This window comes from Mus musculus, chromosome 13, assembly GCF_000001635.26.
Source record: "Mus musculus strain C57BL/6J chromosome 13, GRCm38.p6 C57BL/6J".
NCBI classification, from domain to species: Eukaryota; Metazoa; Chordata; class Mammalia; order Rodentia; family Muridae; genus Mus; species Mus musculus.
In genome coordinates this window covers 25,111,398-25,124,555 of record NC_000079.6, presented here as the reverse complement: position 1 = coordinate 25,124,555, position 13,158 = coordinate 25,111,398, and the positions used below count along the sequence as shown (strand labels likewise).

At 44.0% G+C, this 13,158-nt stretch overlaps 1 protein-coding gene across 6 annotated transcripts in view; it reads right to left on the bottom strand.

Moving 5' to 3' along the window:
* Dcdc2a (doublecortin domain containing 2a) overlaps positions 1 to 13,158 on the bottom strand; it is a 155,434-nt gene that overhangs the window by 86,151 nt on the left and 56,125 nt on the right. For 5 of the 6 annotated variants that reach the window (XM_011244294.3, XM_006516604.3, XM_011244291.2 and 2 more), the window contains one exon: positions 5,150 to 5,309. In XM_011244294.3, the coding sequence (XP_011242596.1) occupies positions 5,150 to 5,309 (160 nt within the window). Of the gene's footprint in view, positions 1 to 3,032; positions 4,192 to 5,149; positions 5,310 to 13,158 lie in introns of those variants that run through there. The other variant, NM_001195617.1, reaches the window with a different exon arrangement.

Below are 13,158 nucleotides of genomic sequence, written 5' to 3'. Positions count from 1 at the left end.
GAGGAAGGGAGAATGAAAGGAAGAGAGGAAGAGAGGGAGGGAGGGAGTGAAGGAGGGAGGGAAGGAGGGAGGGAGGAAGGGAGAAATAATTAGTATAGTATCCCAACTCTGGACCACAAACATTAACCACTAACAGAATTTCCTAGAAGTTTCAGCCCAACATCAGCTATAACTCACATTAGTAAGACAGCAAGCTATGAAGTGAACACTTTTCTGAAAAAAACACTGAAGGCTGAGGTGTGGCTCAGTGTTAGAGCACAGGCTGGCCACATGCAAAGTCTCGGATTCTACCCTCAGAATGAAAACAGAATGACGTGTTACATTGCTTACATATATTCACTGGTATCTCACCACTAAAGTCAATAACAATGTACATACTCCAAAACTCATGTCGTTAAGAGATGTTGAATTATACAATGAAATATGCAAGAAGCTAGCAGCCTCTGACTATAGTAGAAAACTATTGTGCAATGTGTTGACCCTCTGAGCAGTGGGATAAGCAAATGCCCAGTCTTTTAAGAAGCTGGTATTTAATGAAATAGACTTTGGCCCATCGATCATTGGAGGAACAGAAAACATGTATCTCCCATTTGTCCAATGAGTAGGGTAGCAAGAGCTACCAGCAAATCGTATTACTTCAGTTATGAGACAGGCCCAGATCACCTCAGAGCCCTCCCGTGTGCACCTTCTGGTTACACGATGCCCTTTCAGTCTGGAAAGTGTGTCTTCCAAATGTGCTTCAGGGTTTTTCCAGCGTTTCTTGTGACAGAGGACGTGCAAGTGCGTAAGCTGGATCATGATTGACACTCGGGCCCTGGCTCACGTGATGGGGTTTTTGAGAATGGATTGCTGCAGCTCTTCCTGCTTGTGGTGACACAGACAAACGGTGCGCAGACTGTAGGTATTAGGAAGCTCAAGAGCAAGCTGTTCAAGGGCAGTCATGCTACCAATGCTGTGGCTACCCTTGTCGGGAGTCTAAATACACAATTAGCCAATTCCAGGAATGAAACTATCATGGAACAAAGCATAATAATATAGCTAGAAGAGTAGCCATGTGTGCACACACACATACAAACATGCACATGTGCCCTGGAGAACCACAATCCTCCAGAAGAAGATAACCTTTGCCTTTCGTTTCGTTTCGCACTAATACTTTGCTTTTAAAAGTACTTTTTGTTATCATGCTAATGTACACCATAACAGTATAGGCTCCTTTCTTTGCAGTCTTTTCTGGTATTTCTAACTAAATTACTATGTTTTTTCAGTTATCCACTATTAATAATAACAATGAATAGAACCAGGCATCCAAAATGCTGCTCCAAAACAATCATCATTATGTTTCCCCTCACAGTGATGAGGATAGCTAGTTAACACCTCTAAAACGTCTCTCCAGGCGCCACAAGGACAGGGACAGCCAGCTGTGTGGTGGAGGCTGATCTCACAGCAGCACTGAAAACACTTCGCAACCCCCCCTTCATCAATCACTCACCAATCTTACTTTGCATCTCGGCTACAAAAGAAAATGGGATTTGTTTCCCTGAAGAAATATGTCACTGCTCTGCCTGAATTATTAAGCTTTACTGTTACAGAGAGAAACAGAGTCAAGGAAAAAGGAAAGGAAAGCTAGAGCCAGGTTGCCATCTACAGTCAAAACGAAGCATCGCTGGTTCAAAGAGCACGTCCTTGATCGCTGAATATCATCCATAAACATCAGAATTTTTACAAAAGCAAGATGTGTGTGACTAAAATCATAACTAGTTTTTAAAATATTATAATGGTAACAGTATACAGTTAAAGAAGTCATGTTTGAATATTTGTATATAGTTTTAACATATACTAGAAAATAATCTTAAATGTTCACCATAACCCTAAAATTTAAGGCTTTGAAATACCAAATAGCTCTCCTCACATTATATACATGTTTTAGTAGGAAAGACAATAAGGATTTCATCTCTAAAAGCAGCTATTGTACATTATTACTCATTATCCTGATCACCTGCATCCTACAACTTGCTGCTTGTGATCTCTATTCCTCTTGCTTGAGCCCTCTAGAGACCTGAGCATTGAGAAGCACACACTTGGTTCCAATTACTAAAATGGACGGCATTCAAGGAAAAGGCAGCTTTGATTATAAATGAATACAAGGGCTGAGTTAGGGAGACAGGCATGACTTTATAATCTGGAAACTTCTTATAGCAAAGGATATTGAGGGTGTCTTTAAGGAGAAGTTGCTTGGATTTCAGTCATACATATATGAACTGATACACTTAAATTTAGCAACTGGCAGCTTCAGCTACAGATCTGTGCCTTTTCTTTCATTTGTCATGGAAAATAAATGGTTTTGGAAGCCAAGGTTTATGGGGTGGATGTCATATGCCTCTTCCAATTGTAGAAAACTATATGTAAGTGTTTCATCTCAGCTTTCCAACAGGTCTTCTAAATCAGCAACATTGCCCTTGTGTCAAAGAGGAAAATCAGTCCCTAAGACCTTCACTTGAAAGGGGCTCACAGATGTGCAGGGAACAATGAGCTAGAGCCCTTTAAGAACCTGTGACCCTTATATTACAAAGCTAGCTTGGAAAACAACCACTTAGAATGGGGTGCCTTCTGAAGCAACTTCACATTCTCCCAAGGCCAGGCATGGGTCAATGAAGGGAACCACCTTTGGTGATCATATCTTAAAAACTACTGACAGTTGCTATTTTCATGCCAAAAGACAGAAATATTATTGAAGACTCCTTGTAAATTTCCACAAAGGACAAGATTCTGATAGTTCAACTTGCCAACACAGTCTGCTTCCCAATGAAAGGAATATTAATCCAATCTCGTGTTCCCCAGCTTCCACAGGGACCACTAGGAAGCCCAAAGACTTAGACACACTGCAGGTTAGAACTGGGACTTCCATACACTGATAAGAGCCCCATAGACAAAGAGTAAATAGTGTCTTCTCTCTTTAACTAAATCATTTATTACAAGCTTTAAATGAGTCCAGTTTCTTAGTGGGGTTTAAAGTATTGCAGAGACTCAGTCACTTTTAATTTCCACCATTTATTTGGCCAATATATATTAATTAAACACCTTGATTCTATTAGACCTAGGCTAGCGTTGAGAATTTTTTCAAAAGAAACTAGATACAAGAGTTCATGCCAGCACTCAGAAGGCTAAGGCAGGAGGATTACCATGAGTTTGAGACCAGCCTGGACTGCATAGTGAGTTCCCAGTCAACCTAAACAAGAGTAAAATCTTGGCTCAACAAAGCACTAGTAAGCCACAGTGCGTACACAGTCTCAGGGGCTTTAAAAGCGCAATACATGTTATCAAAATAAAGGCTCTGTTGTTTTTAGCTTTCAAAAATGGCCTGTTTTCCCAGCTCAGTTAATCTTCTGTCTTTCTTGCTATACAATAGGCACCCAGTAATACCTGCCACCTATATTTCATCCTGACCTCCCTGATGACTGATCTCTGAAAGGAATACTACAGGCTATGGACATGCAAAGTAGTGAGGAAAAATTACAGCATGAGCTCACAGTTAGGAGGAAGACCATGAGACAGTGGGAGGGAGGGAGAAAGTGGACCTCTTAGCTAACGGCAGGAGGATGGAGCCCAGCAAGCCTGACTGCTGGCTAATCTCCACAGTGAGAACCCGGAGATTGGAGCCCCTTCTTCTCCGGGGAGCCGTGCATTTATCCCGTGCTTTTGCCTGATGCAGCCCTGGAGAGTGAACCTAGGGATTCGTGCAGATAGGACAAGTACTCTACTACTGAGCTGTATCCTCAGCCCTTTCTTATATTTTGAAACAGGGACTCACTAAACTCTCCAGCCTAGCCTTGAACTTAAGATCCTACAGCCCCAGCCTCAGTCTCGGCCTCCTGACCAGGCTGTCAGATCATTTTGATTTCTCTTTTGACCTTAGATAACTTGTCTTTATCTAACGCTTTAGGCATCTGGGTGGCATCCTCTAAAGCGCTGCCCTGCATCTGTGGATCCCACATGACTCTTCATGTCACATGGAGTGTCCATACGTCGGCTGGGCTTTATTGGTGACCTTTTTCCATCTGTCTTCACCCGGAGCATCCCACATATGTCTTGTGTGGATGGACCATGGGTAGGGAGGCAAAGCAGTCACTCTATTTCTGTTTCCATCCAGCTGTGGCCTGAGGCAAGTATCTCTCTCCACTTTTATGAGCCATCCTATTGAATACATTTGAAATAAAACCAAATACAGTGCTCTTCAGAAACACCTAGTGTGAAAGTTCACCATTTCATCACACTTGTCCTGACCTCAGGACACCTTTGCCTCACACTAATGTCATATTTCAGACCAGTGCAAATGCTTTGCTTTGGGTTTTGTATTGGTGTGTGTGTGTGTGTGTGTGTGTGTGTGTGTGTGTTGAGAACCAAAGGGCCTGGAATTTGATATGTGGCATAGACTGGCCTCCATCTCCCAAGTGTTGAGATTACAGTCATGCACCACCATGGCTTGCTCAAAAAACTTTTAAATTTATCTAATAGCTTGTTATTATAGAGTCTATGTGTGCTCAATATTCATTTAGATATCAGAACATCTTCTCGGGGAATGTGAGGTGTGAATACAAGCAATCTTGAGTGCAGGCAAGGGTAGACCCTCAACCCACAGAGGCCAGTGTCAACAGTGCTTAAACAAAGTATAAAGGTACCAAGCAAGGGCTCTCAGCAGTGCACGGGATGGCAATGCTCCCCTTTGTCCTGTTAAGCCTGCCTTAAAGTAGGAGCCCAGTGTGAGACACAGCTGCTTCTCGCCCAATGGAAATCTCCTTTGAAGAGCATCACATATGATAAGACAAAAAGGAACACCCTCTGTGAGCCCGGATAAGTGACCACTGCAAGATAAGAAGGAAAATCTAGAGGCTGGAGAGACGGCTCGGTAGGTAGTTAAAGCCCACTTACTAGTTTTCCAGAGGACTTAGACTCAGTTCCCAGAGTCCTCGCACAGTTCAAGCATCCACAGGTACCTGCACTCACACACACATAACCCGCCCCTCAACACACACCTACACCTGCACATAGGTAAAAATAACAAATTTAAAATAAGAATTAAAACGGGTCCACGTCCTTAAAAAGATAACAACATGACATGGAAATGACCGTTAGACCGTTGACCGCAACTCACCATTGTCTGGGATTGCTTGGTGGGAAGTCTTCGACTTCACACTCTGTTTCACTTTCGTGGGTTTTTCTGAGTTTGAGTCTTTCTTCCCTTTCCTTTTCAGAGGCTGAGGAGATGAGTTATCACTAGACCCGATGGTTGACTTGGATTGCCGATAATTTCCCTAAATGACAAAACATTAGACCGTCACAACTGGCTCGTGAACTGTTCCCAGTACATTCATGTGGCTAACTAGTGAGCCCAGGGACAGACAGGGCCCTGAATTAGTTTCCAACTGTTGGTCTTAGTATCTCAGTAACCGCAAACACACCTTCCTAGAGGCAGGTGTAGCACAACACTCCTTCCCCTAGGGCTGGGGATGGAGCTCAGAGGCCCAGTGCTTACCTAGCACATGTTGAGGCCAGGATTCCATCCCATGGCACACAGAGACAAACAGAAAATGAAGCCATTCCTGGGCTGGGGAGATAGATGGCTCATTCACATGCAGGAAAAGCCCAGCATAGAGGTTGTACTTGCAATCCCAACATGGGCGGAGGGGGATCCCTAGAACTATGTGGCTATCTAGCACCCTATCCATCATATTGCCTGATGGGAAGGGTCTTGTGTTATCTCTAAAATCAGAGGATATAGATATGGATGTATGTAAAGATATAAAGTCAAATCAGGGACAGGGCTGTGACTCTGATAGAACAAGCACTTGCCGAGCGTGTATGAGACCCAGCACTCAATCTCCAGTGCTGCAAGAATGCAGTAAGTAAATAAATAGATAAATAAATACATACATACATACATACATACATACATACATACATACATACATAAACAACTCAACCATACTGGTACAATCTTTATGCAACATCTGTACTGTGCTACTGTCTGAAAATAATGTAGTAATATTAAATAAACAAATATGCCTGGAAGCCTATTATAACTGCTCATTTTAAACATTTATATATTCAGTCACCCAAAAGCATTTAAATTGTTTTAGCCATCACCCAATTAAGAACAGAAAAAAAAAATCCCCATCTTACAAATGAAGTTATTTATGCAATTTTGTCACAGCCTACAAGAAAATGAATTATGCATAGATTTATTAACAGTATGAAAACTTGTCCAAATCTATAACATTTTTGCATAATTTAATTTCCCATTCCAACTGCAATTTAGACATCTAGTTTCCATTTAATTATTGTATGATCTACAAGCAGAGTTTTTTTTTTCTTTTCTATTTTTCAGTACAGTCACTGTCTGGAGAAGACAGACAGACAGCAGGACAGGAGTGGAGCTTCTGCAGTCGCTAGCAAAACCCAGACTGGTCTGTATTTAGTGACGTCAGTACATCCTGTGACTTGAACACTGTAAAATTCGTGACAACAGCAACCCTTCACAGACGGTCAGTGCCTTATTAGAAGGTTTGGAGATGCTGTTAAGCTTGGAAGGACTCTATGGAAACCCATGGGTAAGGGAGTGGGACTCCAGCAAGGGCAGGACTGTGTGACAGAAAGAATGGAGACCTTGTTGTCGACCACCTAGGGGGTTAATAATATTACCTCATTTTCAAAGGGTAAACCACTCAGAGAAATGGTTTAGGGAACACTAAGTAGGATGGTCTGAGGGCTGGGAGGTGTCTCAATGGGTACATGTGTTAATGTCACCTTAACTTCCTCTTGGGATAGTTAGACCAGAAGCAAGCCAAGCAGGAATTCTACACCCCTCTCCCTGTGTCTTCCACTTCTGTGGTTTGTGATCTGTAGCATATCTGTTGTCTGTCTGTTGTGTGTGTCTGTCCCTGTTGCCTGTCCCAACTAAAACCTTTGTTCTATATTTATTGAACAGCATAGAAAATGTGGCATGGGAAAGGAATGGTGAATTCTCTTTTTTGCAGAAAAAAATTTTTTTTTTCTGAGACAAGGTTTTTCTGTGCAGTCATGGCTGTCCTGGAACTCACTCTGTAGACCAGGCTGGCCTTGAACTCAGAAATCTGCCTGCCTCTGCCTCCCAAGTGCTGGGATGAAAGGCGTGCTCCACCACTGCCCGGCTGCAGAAATCTTTAGCAGGGTTTACAGAGAAGTTACTTTACTGGCCCAGAGTAACACTCGGAACTGCAAACAGAGATTATCAACCTATATCCACATGTGTTTTCAACATTTTGGGGAATATTTGTTTTGTTGCTTCCAATCTGTTGACTTCTTTTAGCAAATGATAAGCAACACAACACACACACACACACATGCACACATGCACGCACACACGCACGCACACGTGCACTATTCCTGATGGTCAGGGGCATGGACTAGCAGCACATAGTTTAAGGTTAAAGCCATGTATTTAGCATTGTCTACTGAAAAGAACTCACTTTCTCCAGGCACGGTGTTTCTCCGACCCTGCTTTCTCCCCTGCTCCACATCCTGTCTCCCTCTCCCTCTCTGTTTGTGTATGTGTGTGGGAGAGGTGTGCACCCCTGGATGCAGATAGAGGCTTCACATCTGGCACCTTCTCTCTCTCTCTCTCTCTCTCTCCCTCTCTCCCTCTCTCTCTATTTCTCTCTGTCTCTCTCTGTGTGTCTCTGTCTGTCTGTTTCTCTCTCTCTGTGTGTGTGTGTGTATGTGTGTGTGTGTGTGTGTGTGTGTTGTTTAGGCGGGGTCTCTCATGAGTCCTAGTTGGCTAGTCTCTCCTCTCTCTCTTTCCCCCTCTGTGTGTGCATGTGTGTACGTGCGTGTGAGCACGTGTGTGTGTGTGTGTGTGTGTGTGTGTGTGTGTGCCTTGTTTAAGCAGGGTCTCTCATGAGTCTGAGAGTTCACCGATTGCCTACACAAGCTAGCCAGAAACCCCCTGAGGATCTCCTGTCTCCATCTCCTTCCCATAGGGCCTTTTGTGAGTTGGCCTTGCTGAAGAGCTCCTACAGCGCGCTATGACTCCGTTGACATCTCTCTCACATGCACCTACCGATGGCAGGTTTGAGCTGCCTATCCTGACAGCAATTTCAAACCTACACTACAGAATGCAATTTGGGGGGATAGGAAAATTTCTTTTTAATGTATTTATGATTTGCCTCACAGTGACTTCATGATAACTGATTGATTCGTGGAAGCAACTGAGTCTTGAGTCAAGACCATGGAAATCCTAATATTTAACCCCAAACTACTGACCATAAAATGCATTTGACCGGACATTAACAAAAACAGACCAGTTCGCTTTTCAGCGTTTCTGTCATTTTCACCTTTTTGCCACTAGAGGGCTCCCTGATCCCGTGCGGTGGAACAACGGAGGCGAAGGATCTGCATGTGTGGAGCTTTCTTTATGAAAATAAGTCACTTTTCTTTTTTATTTTGAGACTAGAATAATAACCTAAAATTATTCTCAACTTATCAACTTCTGCATTTCTCCCACTTATCAGTCGCTAGAGCGTTTTATACGATGAATTCTACTAGTTGTTTTCAGTCTACCTATATCCCAAAGCCCTATTCCTTCCCCTCCCCACTCTCCCACCCACTTTTCCCGTCCCCACTCCCCACACCTCCTTCTCCCATAGCCGTTCTTCTTCATGCAATAACACAATCAATAGGAAGCTGTGTGCGAGACACACATGCCTCACAATCTGGTTCTGCGTCCCCTTTAAGGTCAGTGCTGAGGGAGGTCGACAGAAGCGCCTGAAGTAGGAAGCTCCACCCTCCTACACAGGCCTCTCACTCATCCCCCTCCCGTGGGGCTAGACAGTTAATGATCTATCAAGCCCAGCGTTCTCCAGAGAACCTATTAATTATAGAAAAGGTGTAAATTAGTTCTGTTAAAAACCAAGCTTGTGACTGAGTTTACTGGCATAGGACGCGGTGGCGGCTCACTGCCAGGCATCCGCACACACCCTGTGTGGGTTGAATGAGAACTTGGTGTGCGCCAGGCACCATGCTCTAGATTGCTCTCTCCTCAGATGAATACCAACCATGCAGCAACAAACCTTCACTTATTTTCTCTTCCCTTGTCCTGACCAAGTTCCTCCAAGTTATTCCCTACTTGACATCAAAGGCACCAGGCATAGACTTCTAGAGAACACTAGAGAGGGAACCTATACGCAGTCAGGGTTTTGAAACCTCTAGAGGTCCAAGAACTGCAACTGAGCCCCGGAAGGAACTGCACCAATAGCTGATGGGCAAGTAAACTGACCAGCAATAACACACTCAAAGAGGTTTTGACAGAGAGCCCTCCCGTCAGCCCTGCAGCCACAGAGCCCAGGTACCTGCATCCCGTACTTAGACTCCAACCACCCTCTGCCTCTTCTATTCTTTCTCTGACATGTGTTTGCCATAATGACTTTAAACATTACAAACCAAGGGATGGAGATGGGGCTCAGTGGTCAAGAGCACTTGCTGCTCTTGCAGGAGACCCAAGATGGGTTCTCAGGACCCATGTCAGACAGCTCACAAACACCTCTAACTCCAGTTCCAGGGGATCCGACACTCTTCTAGCCTCCATGGGTACCTACTATATTCGCGTATACAAACACACACACACACACACACACACACACACAATTTCTTTCTTTCTTTTTTTTTTTTCTTTAAAAGTATAAGTCAAGGGCTGAAGAGATGGCTCAGAGGTTATGAGCACTGATGCTCTTCCAAGATGTCCTGAGTTCAACTCCCAGCAACCACATGGTGGTTGATAACCATTTGTAATGAGATCTGGTGCCCTCTTCTGGCCCACAGTTATATATGCAGGCAGAATGCTGTATGCATAATAAATAAATCTTTTTTTAAAAGTATAAATCAAATGCTAGCAGTCTTCCTTTAAGCCCCTCAGTGGCTTCCCGTGGAGGCCTGGGTGCAAGCCTTGCTTGGGTCTGTATGACTGGGCTACCAGCCCCTCCTTGTTCAGCACCAACTGCCCTGGTCTTCTCCCTCCCCTTCTCCTATTACATTCTTTATCAACAATTTGGATAACTTTGGCTCTTCTACCTCAGCTTCTTCCCTGCCATCTCCTTCCTGCATGATTGGCTCCAAGACATCTCCATCCTCCTGACACACACACAAGGACTTGAAAGATCCGGGAAGATCATGGTCAGTTTCTTTATAACATTAAATGTGTATAGTCATTCTTGGCACTTAGTAAATAAATCATCAACAAATAATGTGTTGAGTGAACACCTGACTGGATGAATGGACTGATATAATAGGTTGATAGAGCGAATGGGTTGACAGGTGATAGTATAGGTGAGTGGGTAGCTTGTAGTGTGGAGAGATGGATGGCTAACAGAGAAGATGGATGGATGGATGGATGGATGGATGGATGGATGGACAGATGGATGATGGGTGGGTAGGTGGGTGGGTGGATGACAGAGTGGGTAAGTGCATGGCTGATACATAGATGCAGATAGGTGTCAGGGTGGACAAGTGGGTGGGTAAATGGCTGTTGGAGTGGATGAGTAGATGGTAGGCAGAGTGGATAGCTGAATGTCTGATAAAATGGGTCGTAGTTCTTAATGGAGTAGAAGGATGCATGGCTGAGAGAGGAAAGATGTCGAGCAGACGAAGCTTACAGCTGAATGACAGAGTGAAGGATAGAAGGCTGACAAGGAGGAAGGCTGGGTGTTTGGTGGAGTGGGTAGGTGGATGGCTCTTGGAATGGGTGAATGGATGGCTCATAGAGTTTACTGAGGGGTGGTTGGCTGTGTGGGTGGATGTGTGGCTGATAGTTGAAGGATGGATCACTGATGAGGTGAATGGGTGGGTAGCTGATAGAGTCCGTGACAGCATGAATAATGAATAGATGGATATTCACAGCACTCTGGGAGCACTGTGAGAAGAGAGACAAACTGTCATTTTAATTTTTATATTTTAACATATGAGGGCAGGTTTAACCTTATGAGCCTCTTTTCTACAGGATGGAAATATGCCTTATACCTTAGAGTCACTTCTTCAGTGAGGCCTCTGCATAGCTATCTAAATAGGTTTTCTCTTTTTAGACTCTCATATTGTTCTGAAGGCTTTTTTTTTATTTCATTTTTATCATACTCTGTAGTTATCTCTGCTGACTTACAGAATTGTTAGGTCAACAGCTATCTCCTGTAATAGACTACAAGCATCAAAGAGATGCCTGTCTTTTTACTCATCTCTACCACCACCACCACCCCCCCCCCCCCGGACAGACAGACACCTGGACAGTCAGGCATCGTTCTGGATATTCACATGGTTGCAGAAAGCCTTCCTAAGGAAGAATCCCAAATGAATGAAACATGTGTCTGAGACATGTGCTGCCGAGCAGCAACTACCTTACATCTTTAGTGGAAATTTTAGCTTTTCAGACTTCGTACTAGCAAATACAAACTTGCAAAGCACAATAGCAGGGAACGTGAAGGGCTGAGTTGGGACCCTGTGACCCTGGGTCGGTTATCCAGTTACACTGGGTCTCTGTAGTTATACTGTGCTGCTTGTCTATAGAACTATGAGAGTGGAGAGCTAAGACTGACATGGCATGTACACAGACAGAATTCTGCCACAAGGCCCAAAGGAAAATATGAGAACAAAGTACAATTCTTAGGGCTGGAGGGATAGCTCAGAGGCTAAGGGTGCATACTGTTCTTGCAGCACACACAAATTCAGCTCCTAACACCCACCTCAGGCAGCTCACGGTTGCCTGCAATACCAGCCTCAGGGCCTCTGACACCCTTATCTAGCCTTGGCAGGTATCTGCATTGATATGCGTGCACCCCCTCAAAGGCATATACACATACTTAAACATAAAATAAACCTTAATAAATTATTTCCCAAAACCTTAAACGTATGGGTTTCATTTATCATTTTAATGGTGAAGTTTTTGTTTTGTTTTTTTTAGCTACTGATATAAATTCTCCCCTTCTCCTCCTCCACCCTGAGAGGTTGGATTTTCTAGGCTTATGTCGCCTGAGGTTGTCACTAAAGTGTCCCCTCCAGGTTACTACTCACCCATTCCCTCAGGCTACATTACTACTGATGCCTGTCTGGGCTATGCTAGGCTGTCCTGTGTGCTAGCACAACCACACAGTGCCTCAAATCAGGTCATTATGTGGCTAGACAAACCAACTCAGCATCTCTGAAAGGAAGCCATTACTAACTATTTCTTCTGCCTAGCCTCTTTCTAGTCACTGAACTACCATTTTCTCTGGCATCTGAGCTCAAAGCCCTGTGGTTCTCCCTGCTTCTATCTTCTCCATCACCCTATCTACCCAATCAGCAAGCAAGCTCTGTGTCTTCAGGAATAATAACCTCTTCCAGCTTCCCTTGCTGTCTGCCTTACCAAGTCTAGACTCGGATTGTTATACGCCCAGGCTTACCTAAGGAATCACACCAAATAAGGCTCTCTCTGCATAAAAGATCTGAGGTTCCTCAACTAACTCAGAGAGCGTCTTTCTTTAATCTCCCAGGGCCTCTCAGGCCTCCTCTACTCAAGGAGAAAGATGGACTTTCATGCTGGAGTTCAGGGTCATAAAGAAATTGACTTCTCAGGCACATCACCCTACACATGCTGAGGGTCTCTGTTGAAGTTTGTTTAGAGATTCACTGACCACAAGGTGCGAGGGTCAAAATCCATACTGCAGAGCAAGCAGGTGCATGGTGACCCTCTCTGCCATTTGCTCGGTGGAAGGAAACCTTTGTTACTTCTACACTGCATCTTTCCTGGTTTGTACTGTTTGGTTTGGTTTGGTTTGGTTTTGTATTTGTATTTGTTTTGTTTTTTCAATTTTAAGTACAGAAGCCAGGGGCACCTGCATTATGTCTTCAGGATCAAATTTAAGAGAAGGAAAAAGAAGGAAGGAGGAAGGAGAAGGAAAAAGAGAAAATATTATTTCTGAACCTAAATTCATGGCTTTTGTCTTGCTTGTCACTATTTAGGTCCTGGAGAGAACTTGGCACAGTGGGGTCTTGGGTGGACACTGAACACTGGCTACCATGTTCATGGCATCTCTCTGTACCCATTTCTCTATCCCAACGCCACCCTCCTCCTGAAACCCCCTTCCTCGACTGCGTCCGCTAGAATCT